The sequence below is a fragment of the Panthera leo genome, chromosome B4, assembly GCF_018350215.1.
Source record: "Panthera leo isolate Ple1 chromosome B4, P.leo_Ple1_pat1.1, whole genome shotgun sequence".
In the NCBI taxonomy this organism is placed as follows: domain Eukaryota; kingdom Metazoa; phylum Chordata; class Mammalia; order Carnivora; family Felidae; genus Panthera; species Panthera leo.
Window position 1 is genome coordinate 17,800,851 of NC_056685.1, and position 26,035 is coordinate 17,826,885.

General features: G+C 37.1%; 1 protein-coding gene across 1 annotated transcript in view; it reads left to right on the forward strand.

Annotated features, from left to right (window-relative positions):
• The window catches only part of MALRD1 (MAM and LDL receptor class A domain containing 1), a 774,784-nt gene that overhangs the window by 422,193 nt on the left and 326,556 nt on the right, over positions 1 to 26,035 (forward strand). Inside the window, exons 27-28 of the mRNA XM_042948257.1 lie at positions 14,714 to 14,959; positions 16,544 to 16,701. Of these exons, the coding sequence (XP_042804191.1) occupies positions 14,714 to 14,959; positions 16,544 to 16,701 (404 nt within the window). The remainder of the gene's footprint in view (positions 1 to 14,713; positions 14,960 to 16,543; positions 16,702 to 26,035) is intronic.

Sequence of the window (26,035 nt, forward strand, 5' to 3'; positions counted from 1 at the left end):
AAAATAATACATGTTAATGTCCTGTAAAAATAAGTGTTTTATATTATTTTCCAGTATGATCCTAATCTCTCTCTTTTTACATATAATAATAGAACTTTATTCTGCCTCAAACTTCTCCCCTCCCCCAACTTGAGTAAAAGTTTACATCATTCACCCAGTTTCTTATGCCATTTTTGATTTCTCCCACTCTGATTATGTGTCTGCAATCTATCAGCAATTTCTGTGGATTTTATCGTCAAAACATTTTCAGATTTTAATGCCTTTTCACTATCAACCCTGTAGTCACTCTAACAATAATAATATCTCACATTTATTGGATAATTACTATGTTCCAGGCATTGCCTACTTAATAACTCTTAATACTGCTAGTGTGAATCTACTTCATTGCCTAACTGGGTTACTATAATAGCCTCCTAATTTGTCCCTTTTTATGTATTCATGTTACTCTCTATTGTCCACTTTCCATGTGCCAGCCAATGTTTTTTGTTTTTTTTTTTAGAAATTTTTTATGCTATTTATTATCCCATTATTCTAAGTAAGAACTGCCAGTAGGTCCCATCACAGAGTAAAGCCAAAGTCCTCACAATGGCCATGGAGCCCCTCTGTTGGTCTCCTCTCTCTCTCTTCCCATGACTTAGAACCATTCTCATTAGGATCTAGCCACAGGGCTTCTTGACAGCCCTCCATAACTCCAAGCTTTTTCCCACCAGAAGGCCTTGAACTTGTGATTCTCTTGGCCTACTGTGCATGGCTTTCTGCTTTCACTTTATTCATGTTCTTTACTCCAATGTTACATCCTTAGAGATGACTACAAAGGACCACCTCCTCTTCCCCCCACACATGATTTACTGTTACTTCTTCTGTGTGTGTGTTCCATCATTATCTTTCTCCTTGGAGGAGAAACACCATGGGGACAAACACGGTCCTCTTCAACGCTATGCTCCCTATGCCAGAGCACAAAGGAGACAATTGTTAATTCTTTATTGTATAAAGGAATAAGTGAAGCAATGACATGAAAATTCTTGTGGTACTTTTGGTCTCATCAAAAGCTTTAAAAAGCTTAATTCCCTTGGTTTAATGTTGTCATTGCCTTCTTCTTCTCCTTCTTCCTCTTCTCCTTCTTCCTCTTCTCCTTCTCCTTCTCCTTCTCCTTTTCTTTCTGATATGCACTTTACAATATTGAAGATCCATGGGAGAAATTTCTTTGCAGCATAGTGTCAAGGCGTGCTATGTTTCTCCTAAGCAAATAGTGTGACTTTATCTTACAGATACTCAGCTTTATAATTCCTTATGCCTCCCCTTGTATTACTCTGAATGATCTTGTATCCTAATTATTATAATTGCAGGATGATTTTTGTGTTCTAAGTTTGTATCCAGATTCATTGTACTAGTCTCTCCTTATATAGGGGTGATTCAATTAATTTACCCATTTGGCCACTTCAATTCTTATGGAAAAGAAACAAAATATTAAAACATATCTATGCTAATCTCTGAAATCATGTTTATTCATTATTTGGCGTGTGTACCAACTCATCTGGATTTAAGACACTAAAAGACTTGGTTGATACAAGAGGCTGGAGTTGGCCAGATGAAATCTTTGGTGATTCTAACATGTTGACTCCTCAACCTGTTTTTTCTCACACTTTGTTGAAAGATTCTCCAGCAAACCTGAATTCAGTGTACTCAAGGTTCCCATGTTCATGATAGTTGCTACCCATTCAGTGTTAAACAAAGGGTTCATATATTCTTTCCCTTCTCCTTACCACATAAAGGAATGGAAAAATCATAGTCTTTGCATTATTCTGAGAGTCACGAGTGGGCACAGCAACCAAAACAGGGGCATAGTGTATGAATTTTCAGCTCAAATGGATATGTGACACTAGGGCTGTTAGCCCTTCCCTGGAGCATATTGGTTTGGAGTGGCTTAATCAGATTAGATGACTGATAAAGTGAGATAAATTGTCCAGCCCTAGCACAACGCCATGATAGATGTTCTTTGTACCAGTGGTATCCCCTTCATAAGGTGATTTTGATAATTACATGACATAATATATAGCAAACACCTACGACAGGGCCAGACAGAATTAAATACTTGATTATTATGTTATTGGCTATTATTAATATTTTATTATTTATTTTGTACATGTTTGATAAATTTTAATTAAGTTAGGGAATTTGGAGTCAGGCATACTAGATATAATCTTGGAAACTGCACTTGAATTTTCTTTTTAAAAATTTTTAAAAACTTTTTAAATGTTTGTTTATTTTTGAGACTGTGTGTGTGTGTGTGTGTGTGTGTGTGTGTGTGTGAGTGTGTGAGAGAGAGAGAGAGAGAGAGAGCAAGGGAGGGGCAGAGAGAGAAAGAGACAAAGGATCTGAAGTGGGCTCTGTGCTGACAGCAGAAAGCCCAATGCAGGGCTCGAACTCACAAACCGACCTCACCAACCTGAGATCATGACCTGAGCCGAAGTTGGATCCTCACCCTACTGAGTCACCCAGGCTCCCTGACACTTAAGCCTTCTTACCCTTAATTGCCATTTTTGAAAACAGAGGTAACTAAAATTGTGGAAATAGCCCAAGTGTCCATCAACTGATAAATGGATTAGGAAGATGTAGTATGTGTAAATATATATATATATACAATGTATGTATATATGTATATACTAATATATATAATAATATATATAATACATACACACACACACACACACACACACACACACACACACACACACAGGAATATTATTCAGCCATAAAAAATGAAATCTTGTATTTGCAATGACATGGATGGAGCTAGAGAGTATAATGCTAAGTGAAATAAGTCAGAGAAAAACAAAAATCATATGATTTCACTTTCTTGTGGAATTTAAGGGAAAAAAAGGAGGAAAAAAAGAGGGAGAGACAAACCAAGAAAGAGACTCTTAACTATAGAGAATGAACTGATGGTTACCGGAGGGAAGGTGGGTGAAACAGGTGATGGGGATGAAGGAGTACACTTGTTGTAACGGGTACCAGGTGTTGTATGGAAGGGTTGAATCATGATATTGTACACCTGAAACTAACATTCTGCCGTATGTTAACTGGAATCTGAAAACTTAAAAAAAATTTTTTTGAGGTAATTAACATTTCTTACAATGTTGTTATAAGGATTAGAGATAATATTCATGAAGTACCCAGCGAAAAGTGTAGCATGTAGGAGGTGATTATCATCATGAAAAAGTAGTTTTCAGCCACTTTTCCATTGCTCTGCGGTGATTTTACCAACATCGTTTATACATGTGCGAATTCATGTATGTAATACTCACACGCATGCACAACATACACATTTGTATGTAATATGTGTGAATTATGTAACACACACCCATAAATAATGTGTGTGTATACACACATACACACACACAAATACTGGAGAACACTCTTACTCTATTTTTGATAGTACGTTTTAAGGAAAAAGAGCCCTCCTAATCCTGTTTAAAAGAAGTTCGTGCTCTATTCATTATGAATGATGAATACAAAGTAAAAAATATATACCTTGGAACAAATTCAAATATAATTTATCACAGTTAATTGTGAACATACTGGAGTGGTATGTAGTCATACAAATACCATGCGTTTGTTTCGCCTCCTTTGAACAGAATTTAGCTTAGGTGACTTGTTTTCTTTTATTTTCCGCTTTGAATTAGATAATTGTCTTGGTTACATTACATAGAATTTGTTTTCACCAGGTCGGCAAGGTTTAAAAATGGAAATTGCTTTGTTATAGATCAAATTATACAAAGGTATTATTAAATTGGGATTGTGACTGTAGAATTCTGTCTACAGACATAATAGGGAAGTCTTTGCTGAAAGTGTTAGAAACGCATATTTTGAACAAATGGATTAGCTGCTGTTACTATCTAAAACAGAAGAAAGAAACCCAGAAATGTTGGTCAATTTCATCACAGTAAATAAGTCAGAGGTGGTTGATTCTCTTTCTCTAATACCTTCATTCTTGACATCTCAAAGTTCAGCAATCCGGACACAGCTCCATCCCTGGCATTTTTGTCCAAAAACCAAAATGGCGACTTATCTTCTAGTGAGCCATCTCCTGGGAGTCTCTCATTCACTCACTGATACATGCGCCTCCTCCTTGCTTTCTTCAGTTCATTCATTCATTTGTTCCTTCATTCATTTCTTTGTTTACCCAGGAGAATGTATAGTGCACGCTTTCTAAGTACATGGTAGTTTCTATCCCCCATGGGCCCTGTGGACTAGCAGAGGGGATAGTCATTATGCCCATAACCATGTAGACAAGTACGATGCTGAATGTTACAAAAGTTGTGTAAAGAAGAGTTACCTGGCCTGGTGAGAGACTGTAATGGACGGTGTTGACCAGTCAAGATTTTTGCAGGAAGTAGCTCTTGAGCTGAAATCTGCAAGATTTTCAAGGAGAGATTTCTAGAGGCAGGTGGCCCAGCATATGTAAGGTATCTATGGTTGGAGGAGCTATAAGAAGGTTAGTAGGTTTTTGTTGTGGGGAGGTGAGGGGTACCATGACAGGAGATGAGGCTGCAAACATGAGTAGCACACAGACTCTGAGTTGAATCTGTGTCCATTAGCCCATTAACACATTTGATCTTTATCTTAACTCTGGTAGGAAGCCATTTAACGACTTTCAAGCAGCATAGTGATCCAATTTGCGTTTTGAAAACTACTCTGTTTACAATGTAGGATATGAATTTCAGGAAGACTAAAGTGGATGCAGAGCAATCAGTTAGGAAGCCATTTCATTAGTCAAGGAGAGACATGAGTTTCTCTCTTGAGAAATGCGTGATTCAGGAAATATTTATGAAGTAAAATAGGATGGTGTTAGTGATTGAATGAATATGGGAAACGAAGGAGAAGCAGGGATTGAGAATGACTAACCCAATTTCTCCTGAATTATTTTACCACTACCTCCCTTCTCTCTTCTACCTGTTGCAGTTCATACTCCACTATCAATTTAGTACAGATCTTAGATATTTCATAGAGTATTTCATTCCTTATATCTACTTTTCTAAACTGGAATTTGGTTCTTCCTTAATTTCTCTATTTCCTCCACGGCCCCCCTGGAGTGGAGAGCATGCAGGCTTCCACTTGGCATAAATCATGGTTTCCAGAAAACTGTCAACATTCTTGTCCCTCAGTCCAGGTTAATACTCATCAAAGGAGCTTCAGCCTGGTTTGAATTCCCCAAATGTAACTCTACTACTTGAATCCTTCTTTACCGTAGGTAGAGACCCTGGCATGTTGTTTTTAAATAAAACAAACGTTTAATTAAATACACACACGTAGTATTGTCAAAGATGGGCTAGATTAAAAAAATTTTTTCTTCTGACTTCCATTTTTATGTTGTTTCCAGTGGAACCACTTATTTCCTATGTATCTTTCCAGAAACATCCACTAAATACACCAGCATGTGTGTATCTTGTGGGTGTGTATGTATTCCTCTCTCTCACTTTAAAAATATTGTCAGTTATTCTATATACCAAGTAAATTTCATTTGTCTCAAGAGTTTAAAATATTTAAAGAAAAAATGAAATTATACAGTAATCACAAGTACTAGAAAAAATATGAGAGAATTTCATTTACTATTGGATTGTCAAAAAACATAAAAGGAAAGATTGACAAAGTTGACTGCATAAATGTACAAAATATAATTTTCCTGAAGTGTTTTGATCTTGAGATTCATCCCTATCTCAGACTTCTAACTCTAGTTCCGCCTCATGGTAGCAGCTCCATTTGAAATGTACTTAGAGACATAACCATTTCTCTTTAAATATTCAAAGCCTCTATCAGGTATATTGAAAAACAATAAAAGATTATCATAATCACTGGAGAAAGAATTCACTCGACTGTCTTCATGTTATCCCTGGTAGTTGAATTTGAAACTTCAAAAAATAATTATTTTTAATGCTCAAACTCATTACCTTACATTCTTAAATATGATACACTAGAAACCCAGGTACACAAATTGTTCACCACCAAAACATCCGAAATTTCCTCCAAGTCAGAATCATGAAAGAATATAGATTTTTTTTTTTTAAATAGACCTTTGGATTTCTTGTTTTAGTGCTTTTACAGCAGAGAGTTAGAACTAGTTGAATGTTAGCATGCAACGTTAGCATAACATTTCTTAACTGTTAACTGTTAAAACTGGGTAATTAAAAAACTGAGGAATAAACCATTGTTTCTGGAAATACCTTTTTGAATGACAGGAGTGGCAGTGTAGTGTAAATTTTTGCCATGCTGATCAAGACTGTAGAAAGTGTCCTTTGAATATTTGACTTGGAACCTTTTGGAATGAAGATGGAAACTGCAGGAACAGTATTTGAGCCAATTTGCAGTTTGTTTTCAGTCAAGGGCTGAGCCCAGGGCTAGTGAACATTGCCTAGGAAACATAGAAACAGAATCCGCTGTCCTCTGAACGAGAGCCTCAGCCACATTGCAGTAGTAAGCCAGTTGGAACTGTGGTAGACCTTTCTCCTCAAAGCTTAGGGGCTTCTTTTCTGCCTAGACTTCCTTCTATGTTTTTCTTGTTTTCTTAATGTAGATCACAATTCCTCTCCCTGTTTTCTTTGTCCATTCCTAATGGCTAGGATTATATTTTATGGAATTTCTTTCCACATATTACCTCCTTTTGTGCTAACGTTAAAGAAAATGCGATAGCACCTTCACATTTTCAGGTTTTTGCTGCAAACTACTAAGGGGAAATATATAGGGGCTTAAAAAATAACAAATATGAAGGCCTTTCAAATGGTTCAGGATCTCTCAAAGCAACTGGTCTACCTTTTTTTTTTTTTTTTTAACCTGCCACAAAAAAAAAAAAAAAAAACACCATAAGAGTTTTATATTCTATCCTTATATCCCTTAGAAGGGTTGGCTGCTCCACAGAACTCTCTTGCTACATAAGTAGAATTACAAAGTGAGAGCAAGAAAAGCAGCTCCTGGAATCTGGGACCCGGCCTACTACTGTATCATTTAGGCTTCAGTGTTGCTATGAGCTGGTGGTTCTCCTGTTGAACATAAACAATTTCACAGAGCATCAACGTCGGACAAAGCCACTCTGGAACCATGGATCACAGTAAAAACAAGATCACTTTTGTAATTGTGACTGAGCACAGATGATACACAAACACTGTCCCAGCCACAGAAATGACCAAACATCCCTGTGTCTTGACTCATAGGAGTGTTTCCAACCAATTACAACTTTAGCCTATTCTAGTCTTCCCTTTGTTAGGTAAGAATCTTTAAGGTATCCAATCACATAATTATTTTGCTTCCTGATAGCACCTAATCTGGATCAAAACTCCATTTCCTTCGACCCTTCCCCAAAGCAACCTAACCAAAGCCCTAATCCCATAAATCATTTTTCATGCCCTCTCACTGAACGGCCCCATGGTTCCCCATGGTGTTTTTTCTCCATCACTGCAACAAATGATAAACCCAACTTTATTCAACTACAGTGTGCCTAGTAGTCTTTGGCTGGAAGACAATTAAGAGAGAATGGGGTCAAGATTATAGAGTCCTTGTGGGCCATTTTAAGAACTTTGGCTTTTACTCTGATTGAGATGGGATGACACTGGAAGGTTTTATTTTTTTAACTTTTTAACTTTTATATTTTTAGAAAATTTGGGGATAGTTTCCAATTCATGGAAATATTACAACAACTATACAGAACTTATATTTCATACAGATTTGCAGATTATCAGTTTGCCCTTTTATTTTATATATAATCTTACTTTCTTTCCAGTCATCTCAGAGCAAGTTGCAGATATCATCATGCCGTTTTACTTCTAAATAATTCATTGTCTCTTTCCTAAAATAGAGGACATTCACTTACATGTATAATCAATTAACATTGATAAGTGTTATTATTCAATTTATAGGCTTCATTCATAATTTATAAATTTCCCTCAAAATGTCCTTTATGTAATTTTTGTCTTTTGCCTGGTTCAGGATCTCTTCAAGAATCATACACTGCTTTTAGGTTTTAATTATCTTTATATTTCTTTAATATACAGCAACTATTAAGCCTTTCGTTGTCTTCTTTGACATTGACATGTTTGAAAAGTATACACCTTTTATTTTGCAGAGTATCCCTCAGTTGGTGTTTGTTGATTTCTCCTTATATATAATTTCAGTTCATTCCTTTTTGGTGAAAATACTACATTAATTTGTCACCTTTCCTTGAGAATCCATTAATCGTGTTTCTCCTTTTAATTTATTTTAAGTTTATTTATTTTGAGAGACACAAGGACAGCATGAGTGGGGGAGAAGTAGAGAGAGTGAGAGTGAGAGTGAGAGAGAGAGAGAGAGAGAGAGAGAGAGAGAATCCCAAGCAGTCTCCACACCATCAGCGAAGAGACTGACGCAGGGCTTAAACTCCTGAAACTGTGAGGTCATGACCTGAGCCAAAACCAAGAGTCGGATGCTTAACCGACTGAGCCACCCAGGTGCCCTGATCATATATTTCTGAATCCATTTCTGAATGATATATCCTGATTCACTGGTCGCTTTGTCTATACATAAATCAGTACTACACAGTGTTAATTATTATAGCTTTATAGTATTTATTGAAATCATGTGTTGTATATTTGCTAACTTCATAGCTAATCTAGGTGCTTTACCTTTTTGTATATATTTTAGAATCATTTTGTTAATTTCTACAAAATCCTACTGAAGTTTTGATAGAGGTTATATTGAAATTATATATAAATTTGAGGAGATGTGAGTTCTTAACAATATTAAGGTTTATGATCCATAAACCTGATATATATGTCCATGTAATTAGGGTCTCTTTCCTATCAATATTTTGTAGTTGTCAATGTAAAGGCCAGCTATCTATTTTTTTAAATTTATCCCTATAATTTCATGTTTTAAAATGCTCTTTTAAAGGACTTTTTAAAAATTTCAGATTCTGGTTGTTTACTTCTAGCATACAGAAGTGTGATTGATTTTGTATATTGATGACATATAATCTTGCTAAAATTATTTGTTATTACAAGAGCTTTCTGTAGATTTTGTATTATTGTTAGATGTATGTATTGAGCACATTTATGCTTTGCTTTCTTTGCCTGATAATTCCATCATCTTCTTTGTATCTATATTTACTTTTATTGACTAATTTTTTTCCTGGTTATTGATCACATTTCCCTGCTTCACAGCCTAGTAATCTCTAATTTGATGCTGGAATTGTGAATTCTCCGTTGCTGAGTGTTAAGACTTTGTATATTCCTTTAAAAATAATTGAACTTTGTTTTAGAGGTACTTAAGTACTGTTTGGGTCCTTTGTGATTTATTTAAAAATTTTTTTAAAGACAGGTTTAGAACAGAAGTCAGCATTTTTTTTAATTTTAATTTTTTTGAAGTATAAACACACAATACGATATTAGTTTCAGTTGTGCAACACAGTGATTTATACATTACAAAATGCATAAAAGTGTAATTAATATACATTACAAAATGTTCGCCACAATAACAGTTACCATCTCTCATCATATAACTTTATTACGATATTATTGATTATATTTCCAATGTTGTACTTTTCATCCCTGTGACTTATTTATTTTATAACTGGAAGTTTGGGGGCACCTGGGTGGTTCAGCCAGTTAAACATCCGACTTCAGCTCAGATCATGATGTCATGGTTCGTGAGTTCGAGCCCCGTATTGAGCTCTGTGCTGTCAGTGCAGAGCCTGCTTCGGCTTCTCTGTCTCCTTCTCACTCTGCTCCTCCCCTGCTCTCTCTCTCTCAAAAATAAATAAACATTAAAAAAGACCTAAAAAGTAATAACTGGAAGTTTGTACCTCTTTATCCGTTTCCTCTTCACAAATTTTTTTTCTGTATTTTTTTTAACTCAGGAAACTTAAGTCCTCTTTTTAAAGTAATCTACTGTAAAAACAAGTTGAGGTTAAAAGAATATGTTCAGAGAGTGAATATGTTCAGCTGTGCAGGCCATATGGTCTTGATTGCAACTACTTAACTGCCATTTTAGTGTGAAAGTAACCATAGATAATGTGTAAACAAGCGGGCATGGCTAAGTCCCAATAAAACATTATTTACTTAAACAGGTGGTAGGCCAGATTTGGTCCCAAGACTGTAGGTTGCCAATCCAGTGCATAGTCTAGATTCTATTTCCTTCAAGAGTTACTTTGCCCCATACTAAAATGTACCCTTCTGGAATTCATACTGAATGCTCTGTGTATTCACCAACGACTCCACTCATTCTGGCGGGTAGAAACTCAAAGCTATGTAACCCTTTGTGGACTCTGGTAATTTTTTTCAGTTTATAGCTCCTAGTTATTATTCTCTTAGTTGTTCTCTGTCTCTCTTTTTGGATTTTATCCTACAAATATAAAAGCTAGAATTCAGACAAAGACTTAAGCGTCTCTTGATCTCCTTTTCTATATAGCTCCCTTTCCTCCCACAACCGAACATTGAAAATTTTAGCTGTCCCAGACTGTATCTCCTCAACCCAGTGTTACTCCATTTTCTGATGGGCTGACCCTTGAGAGTTACAGTCTAGAACATGCTTCCATGCAGAAATCTAGGGGTGATCATAGGATATGTCTTTTTTTCATTTTTCTAAGGGATCACCATCCTGTGTTTCCTGATGTCCGATGTTTGAAAATACTTGTTTTATATGTTTTGCCCTGGTTTCTAGTTGTTTATTGCCGAAGGATAATTTCATACTTTATTACTGTTTCTTACTGTGTATATGCTGGGAGCAGGTCTTATTACTTACTTTGATACTCAATTTGTCTCTGATTTGGCCAGTAAGTTTCTCTAAAAGCTGGCTCCTTAAACCTTTCATCATAATGCTGTAATATTTGAGTACTTTGTTATTTTCTGTGACAAAGAATATCTAGGCTCATCTTGAAAATTTTTGCTCTTAGCTCCAAATAGATCATTTTCCCAAGGAGACCTGGTTCCTTTTAGTGGGGAATATTAATTAAATAGAGTTTGGGACAAAGGAGTGATATTCAATTATGTTAAAATATCACATGGTTCTTTTTTATTTAATGGACCTTAAGGGTCACGGATAGGACACAAAGATCAGAAGGGAAAGAATTGTAATAAACTCACATAAAATGTTGGTTGCTTGGACCAAAACAGTAATTGTGAAGGAAGATTGCATATGAGTTATAATATTAAAAATTATGTATATATATATGTGTGTATATATATATGCACACACGTATATATGAGTTATATATATATATATATATATATATATATATAAACTATATATATATAAGCTATATATATATATACACACACACACACAAACATATATATAGCATAACTCATATGCTATGTATGTGTATAAAACTTGGGCCCATCCTCAGTTACAAGGTGGACCTCCATTCAAAATTTGGTGCAGATGTAGGGGTGCCTGGGTGGCTCAGTCAGTTGAGCCTCTGACTTCAGCTCACATCTTGATCTCATGGTTCATGTGAGTTTGAGCCCAGAGTCGGGGTCTGTGCAGACAGCTCAGAGCCTGGAGCCTAGTTCCCATTCTGTGTCTCCCTCTCTCTCTACCCTCCCCTACTCATGCTCGCTCTCTCTCTCTCTCTCTCTCTCACTCTCTCTCAAAAATAAATAAAATCACTTAAAGAAAATTGATAATGAAATTGGGTTCAGATGTTAAGACTGACAATACTAAGAGGATTGAAAATGTCTATTACATAATTAGGCTTCCTGGGACATTAGAGTAGCTTCAAAGCATGTCTAAAAGTAGTTTTAGAGAGTGAGAAAGGAAAACTGGCGTAGAGTTTCATTGTGGTTGATGGGACTGGGGTGAGAATTTCTGTGCACAGGTAAGGGCATGTAATGATTTGAACCTCCTGCCAATAGGGGGAGCACTGGGACTACCTTACTGTGTTTCAGCAATGACGTCAAACATCAAAAAGTAGAATCAGACTCTACTACACTACTACACAGAGCCCCTTAGAAGATTTGTAGTAACTGTAGTTATAGAATTGCCATAAACCCAGTTGAGGAAATCTGTTGGCTGGAAAAGTTTGGAGGGGAAGAATCAGAGTTTTCAGTTAACATCGTTAAGCTTCAGATGTCTTTAAGATTTATTTACATTGTAGGTTTTTGGCTTTTATAATTTGTTCTTTTTTATAGAAAGAAAGTGCCCACTAAGAAGGTCTCTGCCTAATTGAAATAAGAATATATTTTTACTAAAAATCAAAGTTATACAATTGCATAAAAGCTTTCATATCACAATCACTTAAAGATATACACTCTACCTGTAAGTAGCTGGTTTCTTTGAACAAAACAACAGGCATGGAAAATAATTTGGAAATAAGTAAATAACATTCACTGATAATTTTCCTTGATATTTAGCAAAAAAAATATTTTATGGGTAGAACACATGATAGCAGTGAAAAGGGCTTTCTGTTCAAAATTTATCTTGTGTAATATTTGAATTATTGTTTTTTTTTAAATTGTGTAGCTATTTATGTTTTAGAAATGTAAAAAACAATCTTAATTTTTATGATTCTATATTGATTGTGTAATATATTGGGGTCTATGGTGTGTTTCCATTTTGAAACATGTTCAAAATATTTTCTTGTTTGTCTTGAAAGAATTAAATTTTAGCTTGATTTGGTCCCTTTGAAGAAAATAATCTTAGAAACCAGTTTTGCTTTTACTCCCCAAACAAGTTGGAATTGACAGAATCAATACAAATGCCAACTTGTGTAAAACTAAATGATCTAGTAATTTTGCAGAGTCTCAACGGTCCCCTGAGAAATAATGCATCTGGTAGTCAACACCACCACTTTTGTTCCTTGGTGGGCTTGTCTTGTGATAGTTGACTTGTATCATTGCTCTTCTTTTCAAGTCAATAGATTTAAAAAATAGATCAGAAGACAATAGACCTGTGTCCAAATTGTACCTCTGCTCTTGAAAAATCATCAAGCCATTTAACATCTATAATCTTCATTTATTTTTCATCTATAAATGAGAGTTAATGTAAGTGATATCCATTTCTGTGTAGCTCAAAAATGCTTTAATGTTATGATTCTGAGTCAAGTTCTGTGACTGAAACATTAAAGGTCTTTTGCTTACCCCCAGTCTGCTAAAACTGAGTTGGGAGCCTAAATAAAAATAGCTTAATCCCACGCTGCAAGAAAGGAAAATGTTAGCAATTAACCCAGACAAAAAAGTTTTGTTAAAGGCAGAATGCATGGTTGAAAGTTATTTTCAAAGGCTTTGCAGGTGTAAAGGGCATTTAATTAGGCAATTTTGAAGAAACAACCCAGAAACAGCTTAGCACACAAAATGGCTAGAAGCCTTTGGAATACCATTCTTCTCCCTAGCGGTTTCTACATGGCATCCCACCATCTCCTCCCACTTCTTCCCTCTTAGCCGTCTATTTTCTAAAATGTGAGACTGATCCAGGACATCAAATCTTCTTTATGAGATTTTATCAGGAGGAGTTTCCAGCTCCCAGAACACCTTCGAATAAATCCCTGAGTCACCTCCCAGCTCTAATCCACACCAGTGGATTAGACAGACCAGGTGGTCTGTCAACCACCAGACACCACCAGGCCCTGGAAGCTACCATGTAGAAGTGAAGTAGGGAGGCATTATCAGCTTCTCTCCCTAGACGGTGGGGAGGACAGGAAGGAAGAAAATTTCTGATGCCATAGTGTCATAGAGCAGTTGGGAAGGGGATATCCCAAGTTGGATCTTTGACCAACCTTTCCTACTGAAATATTGGGACACTGGTGCTTATGCTTTGTTGTAATACTGGAGCAGGATAATAACAATACCTTTAATGTGTATATTGAACTACTTTGCTGTTTCCAGAGCCCTGTATTTCACACATTCATTTATTTGACTAATATTTTCTGATCCTCTACTCATGGCCAGGCACTGTTCCAGATACTGGGGATATAAACAATAGTCTCTTTAGTTAGTTTACCTTCTGTAGGTTTTACTGTCCTTTTTTTTCTTTTTTTCTTTTTAGAAAGCTCTTCAAGTATAGGTATGATCCAAGTCTCATAACTGGGAAGTATCAATACCAGAGTTCAAACTCAGATCTTCAAAAACATTGCTTTTTATTTTAAGCTTTCTGGAAAAAAAAGTCTTTGTTGACATTGCTTTGTAGGGAAATTGCTTCTAAAAATCGAAACAATTGACAGGTATATATGCATTTTGGAGAAAAAAATCTGTTAGAAAGTTGAATATTACTTATATATTCATACCCCTGCTTCTGAAAAAGTACCATATAAGTATTTGGCTTCTGATAAATATTGAAATGCATGGGTGGTAATGGAATTTACTTCCAAATACACCATAATACATAAGCTCTTAATACCCTAAAGATTTTGTTTCAGGCTAAAAAAATGGAAAGCCACACTTTGGCTTTCAGATCTAATATATATTCTTGAACTCAGCTTACAGGAAATGCTCTATTTGAGGAGTCTTGGGGTACTTTCCTCGATCAGTAAAATGATACTTGATTTTTTTTTTTTTTTCATTTTGAATAATCCTTGTGAGTGATCTATTGGCCGGAACCCTGAGGGAGATTAGAAAAGAGATGGGGGTCAGATAACTCAAACTCTTAAGAATACCATGTTTTGTTATATGTTAAAGTAAATCCATTCTTACTAGCTATTAACCTCAGTGATGTGTTAGTAGTGTCTCCTCATCTTCATTTGTTTTCTGTTTTTTAGGTCCCTGCCCTCATGGCTATCGGGAATGTCAGAATGGCAAATGTTATAAACCAGAGCAAAGCTGTAATTTCGTAGATGACTGTGGGGATTATACTGATGAAGCTGAATGTGGTACCTCCTGTACTTTTGAGAAAGGCTGGTGTGGCTGGCAAAACTCCCTGGCTGAAAACTTTGATTGGGTTTTGGGGGTTGGCTCTCATCAAAGCCTACGACCTCCCAAAGACCACACACTTGGAAACAAATATGGTAGGTTATTAGGCTGTTACAGCAATCCTAATCATATTCACAGTGAGCATCTCATTGTTTCCCCAACAGCAACTGGAGAGCTCCAGAGAGACTACCATAGTACCATGGCCAGCAAGTCAGGCATTTCACAAATATATTTGTCTCCTGGGACTGCTATAAAAAATTACCAGAAATGGAAACAATAGACATTGTCTCACCCTTCTGGAAGCTGGAAGTCTGAAATCAAGGTCTCAGTAGAATTGGTTTCTTTTGAGGGCTGAGAGAGAGAATCACCTGTACCATGCCTCTCTCCTAGCTTCTGGTAGTCTTGGACATTACTTGGCTTGTAGGTGATGTTATCCTGTGTCTTCACACTGCCTTCCCTCTATGCATGTCTGCCTCTATGTCCAAATTTACCCTTTCATTACAACACAATCTTAGTGTGGACTAGGGCCCCCCTGATGACTTCATTTTAATTTGGTCATCCACAAAGGCCCTATATCCAAACAAGGTCACATTCACAGAAACTGGAATTAGGACTTCACCATCTTCGGGGGGACACAATTCAACATATAACGGGGAGCAACCACATTTTAATATGACTCTGATCATTGTAGATACATGGTAATATCGATAGAGGCACCTTTCCTCAATGACACGTGCTTATAATTAGTATCGCTGAATTCTGCCACTTCTTTGATCATTAGCACATCATGTAGCTCTTCAGATTTTCAAAACTCCCATCTGCATATGGAGAGAATAAAGTTTTCCCTGTGTACCAAACAGGGATTACAGAAGCGAGATGACATGTATGGAGGGAAAGCAATTTGAAAACTAGAAGTGCCATGCAGATGTAACCGTAAGATCACATATGTCAGAAGTGTTGGGAGTGCCTCATTTTTGCAGTAAGTAGATGAGGTCAAGTCTCAGACTCATTGGTCAAAGGACAGAGGACGTTAGCAGAATGAAGAAAGGACCCTGAATTCCTGGATGCTACAGAATAAGAGAAGAGGTATCTAAGGGTGGAAATTCCACAGGCCTCTGATAAAACAAAGCCATCTAAGCCAAAATAACCACAACAGAGAAAGGAAGGTCTGAGTCCCATGCAAACACTCAGCTCTACATATGTAAAACGTTTTGAGTATTAGATACATAAGTATAATGTACCTTTCATGTTACATATTAAAATTCTCAGCATTTTATTTATATACTCAATAGATGAGTGAAGTTTTGAAAAGTACATCATATTCCTTTATTTATATTTCATAGGTAGTATCTTCCCATTGTTTTACAAGAACTCGATAGTTGGAGGAGTCCATTATATGATTTCTCTAACTATCTTGTTGATTCAGCAGCACAAATATCCTGTCAGATCGGTTAATTTGCATACTGTGAAGTCCTTTGCTAAAAGCATAGACAGTTGGAAATTGTTCTGTCAGTGAGCTAGAAGCAAGGCTATTAGATTTTCTTTCTGTTTCAAATGGAAATGCCTTTGGCAGCTCATATCATATGAAATATAATTAAAAACCCTAACTAAGATGGAAAAGCTAAAATGATCCCCTCGTTGTTATTTCTGTCCTATGTGAATGCTATCCTTGTTCCTAGGGCACTTCTTGTATCTGGAGGCTACTCCGGTGGGCCTTCAGGGCGAAGAAGCACACCTCAAGAGTGCTGTGTGGAAGGAATCCAGTGCTGCCTGCACCATAAGCTTCTGGTATTTCATATCTGCAAAAGCTACAGGGTCCATTCAGATTCTCATTAAGGTAGGGTATTCATCTGTGATGCCTCTGAGCTTAGCGAGGCTTCCTACAGGCAGCACATGGCCAAAGGGACTTTATCATAGCTCTGCTAACTTGGCCAGAGGAAGCTTCCTTTCATCACGGGGAGCTTCCACTTGTGGTTCAAATGCTCGGCGGGGTTTGATAAGCGGGGCATGGGAACTAGCTTTGAGCTCAACATCATACCCTGTGGTTATGACTGAATCCCAGAGTCTCCTCTTATGATAACAGTTAGTCTAAGACTCATGAATTTCTCCTTTCTGTTTAGGCATCTCCTTCCCTAGCCTTCTCAGTAAAAGAAAATAGATTATTTGTACATCCGAAAGGAGAGTGACTATCCATTTTAACTCCTGTATGAACAATCATTAAGGGAACTAATATTAGACAGTTTGGTTCTAAGCACGCCATGCAAAGGACTGAACCCATTCAGGAGCATGATCAAGGTGTGATTACATTGAACCGCTTATTAACGATGACACAATAACGCATTTTCTTAGTGAGGATTAATTGGATGTTTCTGTCAGGGCTTTAATTTAGTATAACAAAGTGACAGTGTTCAGGGAGCAAACTAACAAAGTATATATTAATATTAATAAGACTCGGTTCATATACCTTTATTCTTTGGCAAGTTAAAACGGCAGCAAAAAAGGAGATGAGCGTGCATGCATGTGTGTGTGTGTGTATGCGTGTGTATGGCTGATTATGTGTGTGTGTGTGTGTGTATGCGTGTGTCTGTTCATTTCTAGAATCTAGTTAGAATTCTGAGAAAACTCACTTTAAAAACACACTCTAGAGGCCATTGCTGTTTTATCACACACGAAGTTTGCTGAAGTGCCTTGCACTGATGGAAAATGCCTGACCACAATACCAAAGGGCTCTTACATCTGAATGGCTAATGACTGCATCGTCCATGTTTTATCTGAAACTTGAGTTAACTTTATAATTTAGGGTTCTCCTATAATCAGAAATGCCTGCCTAATAAAATACATGCAGCAAATACCACAATGATTTCTTCTTATATTTAAATAGGGAAGCTTAAATATAATGCCTAAAGTTCTCACAAGAGTATTTTGCTGGCACTCCTTTGAATGGGATACTTGATGATGTGGTGTCTACCATGTGAAGGACTTTGTACCACTTTGTGGGCTTTGCTTCACTCATAGTCACCTTTAATCTCTCTTATATCCTAGTAGCAAACTTTATATTACTATAAAATGCAAAATTAAACTATTTTGAGATACATCTTGTTATCAAGTTCGGTTGAATGCCTATGGTTCCTCCAATGGAGGAATGTCTTACGGACATTTAACAGCACTTTAAAGCAACTGTCTTCCTACCATATTGAAAACAAACAAATAGTCACACTTGTTTAAAAAAACATGCTTATCCTCATTTAGTGACATTTACTGCAAAAGAGAAATCTTTCATAGCATAGATTGATTTTATGTTCAGGAATTTTAGGGCAATCATTTTATTTTGGTAATTAATATGATACATATTTTTGATCATCATTACAAAGTACTTCTTAGGCTAGTCTCTGTGTGGAACCATGCTGGATTTTAACCTGCTCATTAATTTGAAAGCATCCTGGCCAGATGGCAAACACAATAGGGGCAGGGATTCTGCCTTTTATTTCTTTCTTTCTTTACTTCTCATCTTTTGAAATGGTCTCAATTTATGCATGTGTTGCCTCTGGCTCAGTCTCCCCTGTCTATTCTCAGGAATGCCTCCTTCTGTGTTTCCTTCTTTTGCCTCCACACCAAGCCCAACACAATCTGGTAGCTTCAGCCCTTCACAAAACTTTCCTTGACCACTTTTGCTTGTCATGATTAGTCTTTCTCAGAGTGTCCCTCACAGCTCCAGAAATTCCTCTTTCTCACTGGATGTTCAACTGTCTTTCAATAGACAGGTCATTAAATCTTGAGAGCAAGACCTTGAGGTTTTAGTCTTTATGTCCCTCTTATCTCTTCAGAGAAAGGACTGCAGGAAAAAAGTGGTGGCCCCCTAGAGCCCACTGCCAGTCTCAGGACATCCCTTCTGGGGACAGTTCTTTTGAAAAAAGTGGCTGATTATGTGTTACATACAAGACGATAAGTTCTATTCTGGGAATGGGGGGGGGGGGGAGGTTCAAGATGGTGGTGTGGGAAAACCCTGCGTTCAACTCCTTCCATGGATAAAACAAACTTACAGCTACATATGTAATAATTTTTCTCTGAAAACAAGCAAACAAACAAAAAACTTGAGAATTATAAGACTAACACTTTCACAACAAAAGACAAAAGAAATACTTTGAGAAAGATAGGAGAGACAGAGACATGGCCTTCCTGAGAACCCACCCCAAATGTAGTGACCCCACAATTGGGAAAGTTCTCCAAATTTGGAATTTTCCCACAAGGAGTAAAGAGATAGTACCCCATATCAGGTACTCTTACCTTGAGGGCTAGCACTGGAAAGATGAACCACCACACACACAATGCCTGATTTAAAAAAGAAATGGGGATGAAGACCAGAAGAATCATAGAATTCTAGAGGACATATATCCCACTCTTAAAGGGCTCATATGCAAACCCACTCACCTGAGATCTAGCACAAGAGAAACAGATTGAAAAGTACCTTACTGATTTTAAAGGGACTATCAGATTTTAAAGGTTCTTGCCTTACAGGAAGCAACCTGTAAGGACTTTATCCAGGGATGGAAGTGCTGGTACAAGCCATTTTTGCAACTAAGTTCCTGGTGATGGAGTAAATGGCTGCCATTTTTGGTGCCCTCCCTCTAGCCTGCTAACACAGGGAGGGCGTGTTCTGCCCTCCCCACCACATAACCAGGCTGAGAGAGTACCCCACGTTTCAGCCACCCTGAGCCATACGAGAGCTGCAAAAAGACCATCCTCCCCATGCAGCAGCCGAGGTACAGCTAGATCAGAGGAGTGCTCTGAGCCCTGCCCTCCCTGTGCAGAACTGGGATGGGTAAGTGACATAAGCCCTCACCTCCCTGCACAGCAACCATGCCATGTCATAGCCGGCAGGCACACGCAGCCCATACAGCAGATGCCCATAGAGTGGGGCCGTGGAGTGGGGAGGTTGTGGGGAGTTTGTGCTTCTGGCTCACACTGTACAATGCCTACACACGACTACTCTTTGAAGACTGAAGGGGGAGCCACTGCATCTAATATATACAGAGAAACCGAGAGAGGCAAAAGAGGAGAGAGAGGAATATATCCGAAACCAAACAACAAGGGAAATCCCCACAGAGAGACTTTAACGAAACTGAGGTAAGCAACACAATAAAGAATTCATAGTAATGGGTGTAAAGATGCTCACTGATCTTGGGAGGAGAATGGATGAGCACAGCAAGAACTTCAACAAACAGATAGAAAATATAAGAAAATACCAAACGGAAGTTTAAAACTGAACTGAGAAATACACTAGAGGGGTTCAACAGCAGAACTGATGGAATAGAAGCATGAATCTGTGAACTGGAAACAAAGCAATGGAAAGCACCCAATCACAGCGGGAAAATAAAGGAAAAAAAAAGATTTTAAAAAGACAGGATGTCCCCTTAAGGGACAGTGTCAAGCAGAATAACATTTTCATTCTAGGAATCCCAGGAGGAAGAGAGAGAAAGAAAGGGCCAGGAAAATTCTTGAGGAAATAATGGCAGAAAACTTTCCTAATTTGGGGAAGGAAACAAATATTCCAGTCCAGAAAGCCCAGAGAGTTCCAAAATAGGATGAACCCAAAGGGAAACACACCGAGACCATTAAAATTAAAATGGTAAAAATTATGGGCGCCTGGGTGGTTCCGTCAGTTGAGCGTCTGACTTCAGCTCAGGTCATGATCTCATGGTCCGTGGGTTCGAGCCCCGCATTGGGCTCTGTGCTGACAGCTCGGAGCCTGGAGCCTGCTTCCAATTCTGTGTCTTCCTCTCTCTCTGCCCCTCCCCCAATTGCACTCTGTCAGTCTCTCTCTCTCTGAAAAACAAACATTAAAAAAATAAAATGGTAAAAATTAATAATAAAGAGAAGATATTAAAAGCAGTAAGGGAAAAGCAACATATTGTACAAAAGGGAACCCTCATAAGGCTATCAGTAGGTTTTTCAGCAGATACTTTATAGACCAGAAGGGCATGGCATGATGCATTCAAAGCACTGAAGGGAAAAATTCCCAACCAAGAATTCTCTACCTGGCAAGGTTATCATTCAGAATTGAAGAAGAGATTAAGAGTTTTCCAGAAAGCAGAAGCTAAAAGAGTTCACCACCATTGAACTGAGCACACAGGAAATGTTAAAGGGGCTCTTCTAAGGTAAAAACAAACAAACAAAAAAACAAACGAAAAAACAAATGAAGGTTAAAAATCTAACTGGAAAAGACATGTAATCAAGGTTGTGGATCAACAACATATACAAGAAATATGAAGAAGAAAAGGAAAAGTAGTAAAATTAACTAAAACTACAATAATTAGTTAAGGGATAAATAAAATAAAAAGACGTAAAATGTGTCATCAAAAATGCAAAATGTAGGGGAGGGAAGTAAAAATATAAAGCTTTGGCATATGTTCAACATTAACTTTCTATCAACTTAAAAGAGACTTTTATATACATAATATATATGAACTTCACAGTAACTACAAAGAAAAATCTTATAGTTAAGAGCACAACAATAAAAGACAGAAGAACCTAAATATGAAGAAAACAAACAAAATATGAGGAACAGACCAAGGAAAGAACAGAGATGATCAACAAAAACAGCCAGAAAACAATTAAAAAGATGACAGTAAGTACATGGTTATCAGTAATTACTTTAAATGGAAATGGACGGTTCTTCAGTCAAAATACATAGGGTGCCTAAATGGATAAGAAAAAGCAGATTCTTCGATATGCTGCCTTACCAAACCTCAATGAGACATCACCTCACCTCTGTCAGAATGCCTATCATCGAAAACACAAGAAATAACAAGTGTTGATGAGGATGTGGGAACCCTCATGCACTCATGGTGGGAATGCAAACTGGTACAGCCACTGTGGAAAACAGTATGAACTTTTCCTCAAAAAATTAAAAATAGAACTACCGTATGATCCAGCAATTCCACTTCTGAGTTTTTATACAAAGGCAGCAAAAAAAAAAAAAAAAACTAATTAGAAAACATATATACATGCCTACGTTTATTGCAGCATTATTTACAATAGCTAAGATATGGAAGTAACCTAAGTGTCCATCGATAGGTAAATGTTAAAGAAGATGTGGTATATTTATAGTTTAGCCATAAAAAAAAAGAATGAAATCTTGCCATTTGTGACAACATGGATGCACCTTGAGGGCATCGTGCGAAGTGAGTAAGTCAGAGAAGACAAGTACCATCTGATTTCACTTATGGGTAGAATCTAAAAAAGCAAGCAAAACAAAACAAACTGACTCATAGATACAGAGAACAAACTGATGGTTGCCAGAAAGGAGGTGGTAAGGGGACAGTTGAAATAGGTGAAGGGGATTAAGAGGTACAAACTTCCAGTTATAAAATAAATAACTCATGGGCATGAAATGCAAAGCATAGGGAATACAGTCATAAGATTGTAATAATTTTGTATACCAACAGATGGTAACTAGACCTCTTGAGGTGATCATTTCATAGCACATAAAAATATTGGATCAGTATACTATAAACCTGAACCTAGTATAGTATTGTATGTCAGGTATAATTCAATAAAAAGTCTCATCTGGAGACTTTGTTATCGAACTCCGAAATATATATATGCAATCTCATGCCAGACACATGCAACCATTGAGCAATAATTTAACAACAGTATAGATTTATTCATTGAACACCAACTATATACCAGTTGTTGAACATGAACGCTTAATACTTAATGCTATTTCATGTAATTCTTTTTTTAAAGTCTGTTTATTTATTTCAGGGGGAAGGGGCAGAAAGAGAGAAGGAGAGAGGGAAAGAGAGAGACAGAGAGAATCCCAAACAGGCTCTGAGCTGTCAGCACAGAACCTGAAGTGGGGCTTTGAACCTGCAAACTGTGAGATCGTGACCTGAGCTGAAATCCAGAGTCGGATGTTTAATGGACCGAGCCACCCAGGCACCCCGATTTCATGTAATTCTTATAGTGCAATCCTTGGAGTTAAAAATGTGAACCCTATTTTACTGAAGGGTGCCCAAAGGGGTCTCATAGAAACAACCTAACCCTCTTATGGCTACATAACCAGTCAGTGACAGACTCCTATAATAAAGGAGTGAATTTAGGGGAATACCAGCACAGCAAAGCTGTTTTTTAGGAAGCATTTAGTAAAGAACATTACAGTTATCCATATTGTATATATTATACCTCTATATTTCTTGCTTACAGTCACATGAGAACTAATTTTCTCTAAAGAGATGTATCTGGAACAAATGTAATCTTTGTGTCTGGAAGTGCTGGGTGAATTACAAGAAGATGGAGAGAGTATTTCGTTGAGAACATAACTTTATTTTGTTCTTTCCTTTGAGTTTGGCTTAGTTACATTTGTAAGCACACATACACATAATAAAATGGATTTTTCAAGAGAAATAAATTTTTAAAATATAACTAATTTTTATAAGATTGAGTAATTTACCACATAGAAAATTTGACTATCAGTCATCTCTTGGGCCAAACCACTTTGTGAGTGGGATTTAGTCCATGGGAACTGGTTGTGATCTCTGTTATTTCATTGCCTTCAGTTAGGGTGAGTCAGTCAAAACTTAGGTGGACTTAGTTTATTAAATTCAAGGTTATAAGTGGATGAGCTAGGACCTGAACTCAGGTGATATAAAAATTAAAAATTAGAATGTTATACAATCAGTTTTGTTTCTTTCTATAGAGGAAAACTGGATGTGGATAATTACATTAAAATGCATTGGATAGGTCTTTTTTAAATGTTGCAATCCCCCCTCTTTTTTAATAATCTTGGGGGCGCCTGGGTGGCTCAGTAGGTTAAGCATCTGACTTCAGCTCAGGTCATGATCTCACAGTTTGTGGATTCAAGCCCCATGTTGGCCTCTGTGATGACAGCTCAGAGCCTGGAGCCTGCTTCAGATTCTGTGTCTCCCTCTCTCTCTACTCATGCTCGTCTGTCTCTCATGCTCAAAAATAAATAAATATTTTTAAAAAATAGTAAGCTTATTCTTGATATCATGTTCACCTATTTTATCTCATTTACATTCAGTATTAAGTATCTCATTAAATTTAAAAGTTTTGCTTTTCAAACTAAGATTTAAAACACAAAATGAAATAAGTGCTTAGGGGTAGAATAAGAGTCATATGGCATAGAAGTTAACTTGTTCTTACATATATATTTAATTTTACCTATTTTTCTAGTGACTCGTTTTCTGATGGGGTTAATTAAAGATGAGTAATACGCAGATTTTAATGCACTAAAAGCAATGTTATAGGGATTTTTAAGTTTACTTGTGTTTGACAGTTTGTTTCCATAGGTAAAAGTCTATCTAGCCTCATCAGGAAACAAAAGACTTTTGCATCTTTGCAGCTAGCCATTTGAATAACACCCAGGAACACCTGCTACCTGAAGAGCATTATCATGTTTTGGAACTACTCCATCTGTAATAAACTGTTGATATTTTAATCAAGATGACTGCGTGCTGTAGGGAATTTTAATATATTTGACTGAAGGCATTCAGGACTATCCGTTATACTGTTATGATAGAAAAAAAATAATATATTCAAGCCAGAAGTGGAGAAAAAATAATGTATTTCAGGAGAGGCCTCCTGATTATAGCAAATGAGTTATGCTGAAAAACCATTACTAAATGAGTTCATTGTTTTATCTTGCTTAGTGGTTCAGAGAATTTTGGAGCAGATGGGGTTGCCTGTAATTTGTTCGGTCTTAACTCTTCATTTACAGATGAAGGGGCTAAGATTATGGAGGTTATATTTCCTGCCCCAGCTCACATGGTACTTTAAGAAAAAGAGTATGAGTCCAGTTTTCTTCTGACTTCTGATTGAGAGCTCTGATATTTGTCTACCTGGAAATTCTCTGTAAAGATCATATTCAATATGGAAATACAGATTTTGTTCAGTGAAAAATGTCAAATCAATGAACGGAAGGCCGGATTCCTTTGTCTGCTTAGAAGACTGTGGCTGTTCTGGGTCTGCCTTTACCCTCAGTCTAGTAAGCAATGCACCTCAGTTGTGTGTAAGGGTTAACCCCCAGAAGTGAACATTCTCTGTCCTTCCTAACTCACCATTACCCCATCCCCCTACACATATGCTCACTACAGTCTTAATCTGTGCAGATTTACAACTAATTGCTAACACTACAGGTGTCTAACTATTGGAGTGTGTCAGATGCATTTTCAGATTTAGGCGTATTTTCATCTCTTCAGCCTACTGAGCATCTGATACTATTTTAGTCATCTTGGCATATTATTCATTATTTCAGAGTTAAGGATGTAGAGAACATGGACAGAGAGGATACATAGAATCTGGATATAGAAAATTGATTTTTCAAAGACTGTCTTGTAGATTTTGGACTGTAAATCAATTAAACTGAACCTTTAGTGCCAGAACTTCACTTGCTATTCCAGAATTGTTTCAGCATGTTAACAATTCAATCTACATAGTTTGGACTGTATTATATTATTGACCTGGACCAAATTGAGAGAGAAAACAGTTTGACTTTTGCATTTTAAGCTATAGCATATGAGATATCGGTACTTCCAGAGTTTCATTAAATTTGTTGTCACAAGCTTACAGTGCCCTGATTTATATAAAATCATTGTTCCTTTTTTATCAGCTTGGAGAATGTGGCAGTATTTGTTCCAGGCATATTGTTGACTAAGTAAGATTTTCCTAAAGTTCTTGCTTTTATCCCCACATCCTTTACCCTCTTTCAGATGCCTCTAATGCTACCCACCAGGGCTCTGAGCAGCCAGTGCCCCTGGACCCCCTTGTGTCGTGAAGAGAGGGTTCCTGTTAAGATGCTAATAATTTTAGGGGCACCTGGGTGGCTCGGTCGGTTGAGCTTCCAACTTCGGCTCAGGTCATGATCTCACGGTCTGTGAGTTCAAGCCCCGCGTCGGGCTCTGTGCTGACAGCTCAGAGCCTGGAGCCTGTTTCAGATTCTGTGTCTCCCTCTCTCTCTGCCCCTCCCCCATTCATGCTGCGTCTCTGTCTGTCTCAAAACTAAATAAACATTAAAAAAAATTTTTTAAAGAGATGCTAACAATGTTATTTAATTGATTACACTAGTTTCTCTTTCAAGAGAATCATATGGCCAATTCTAAAGAATATTTGTCCACACCATATCTGCTATTTTCCTTCCATTTCTCTTCCCA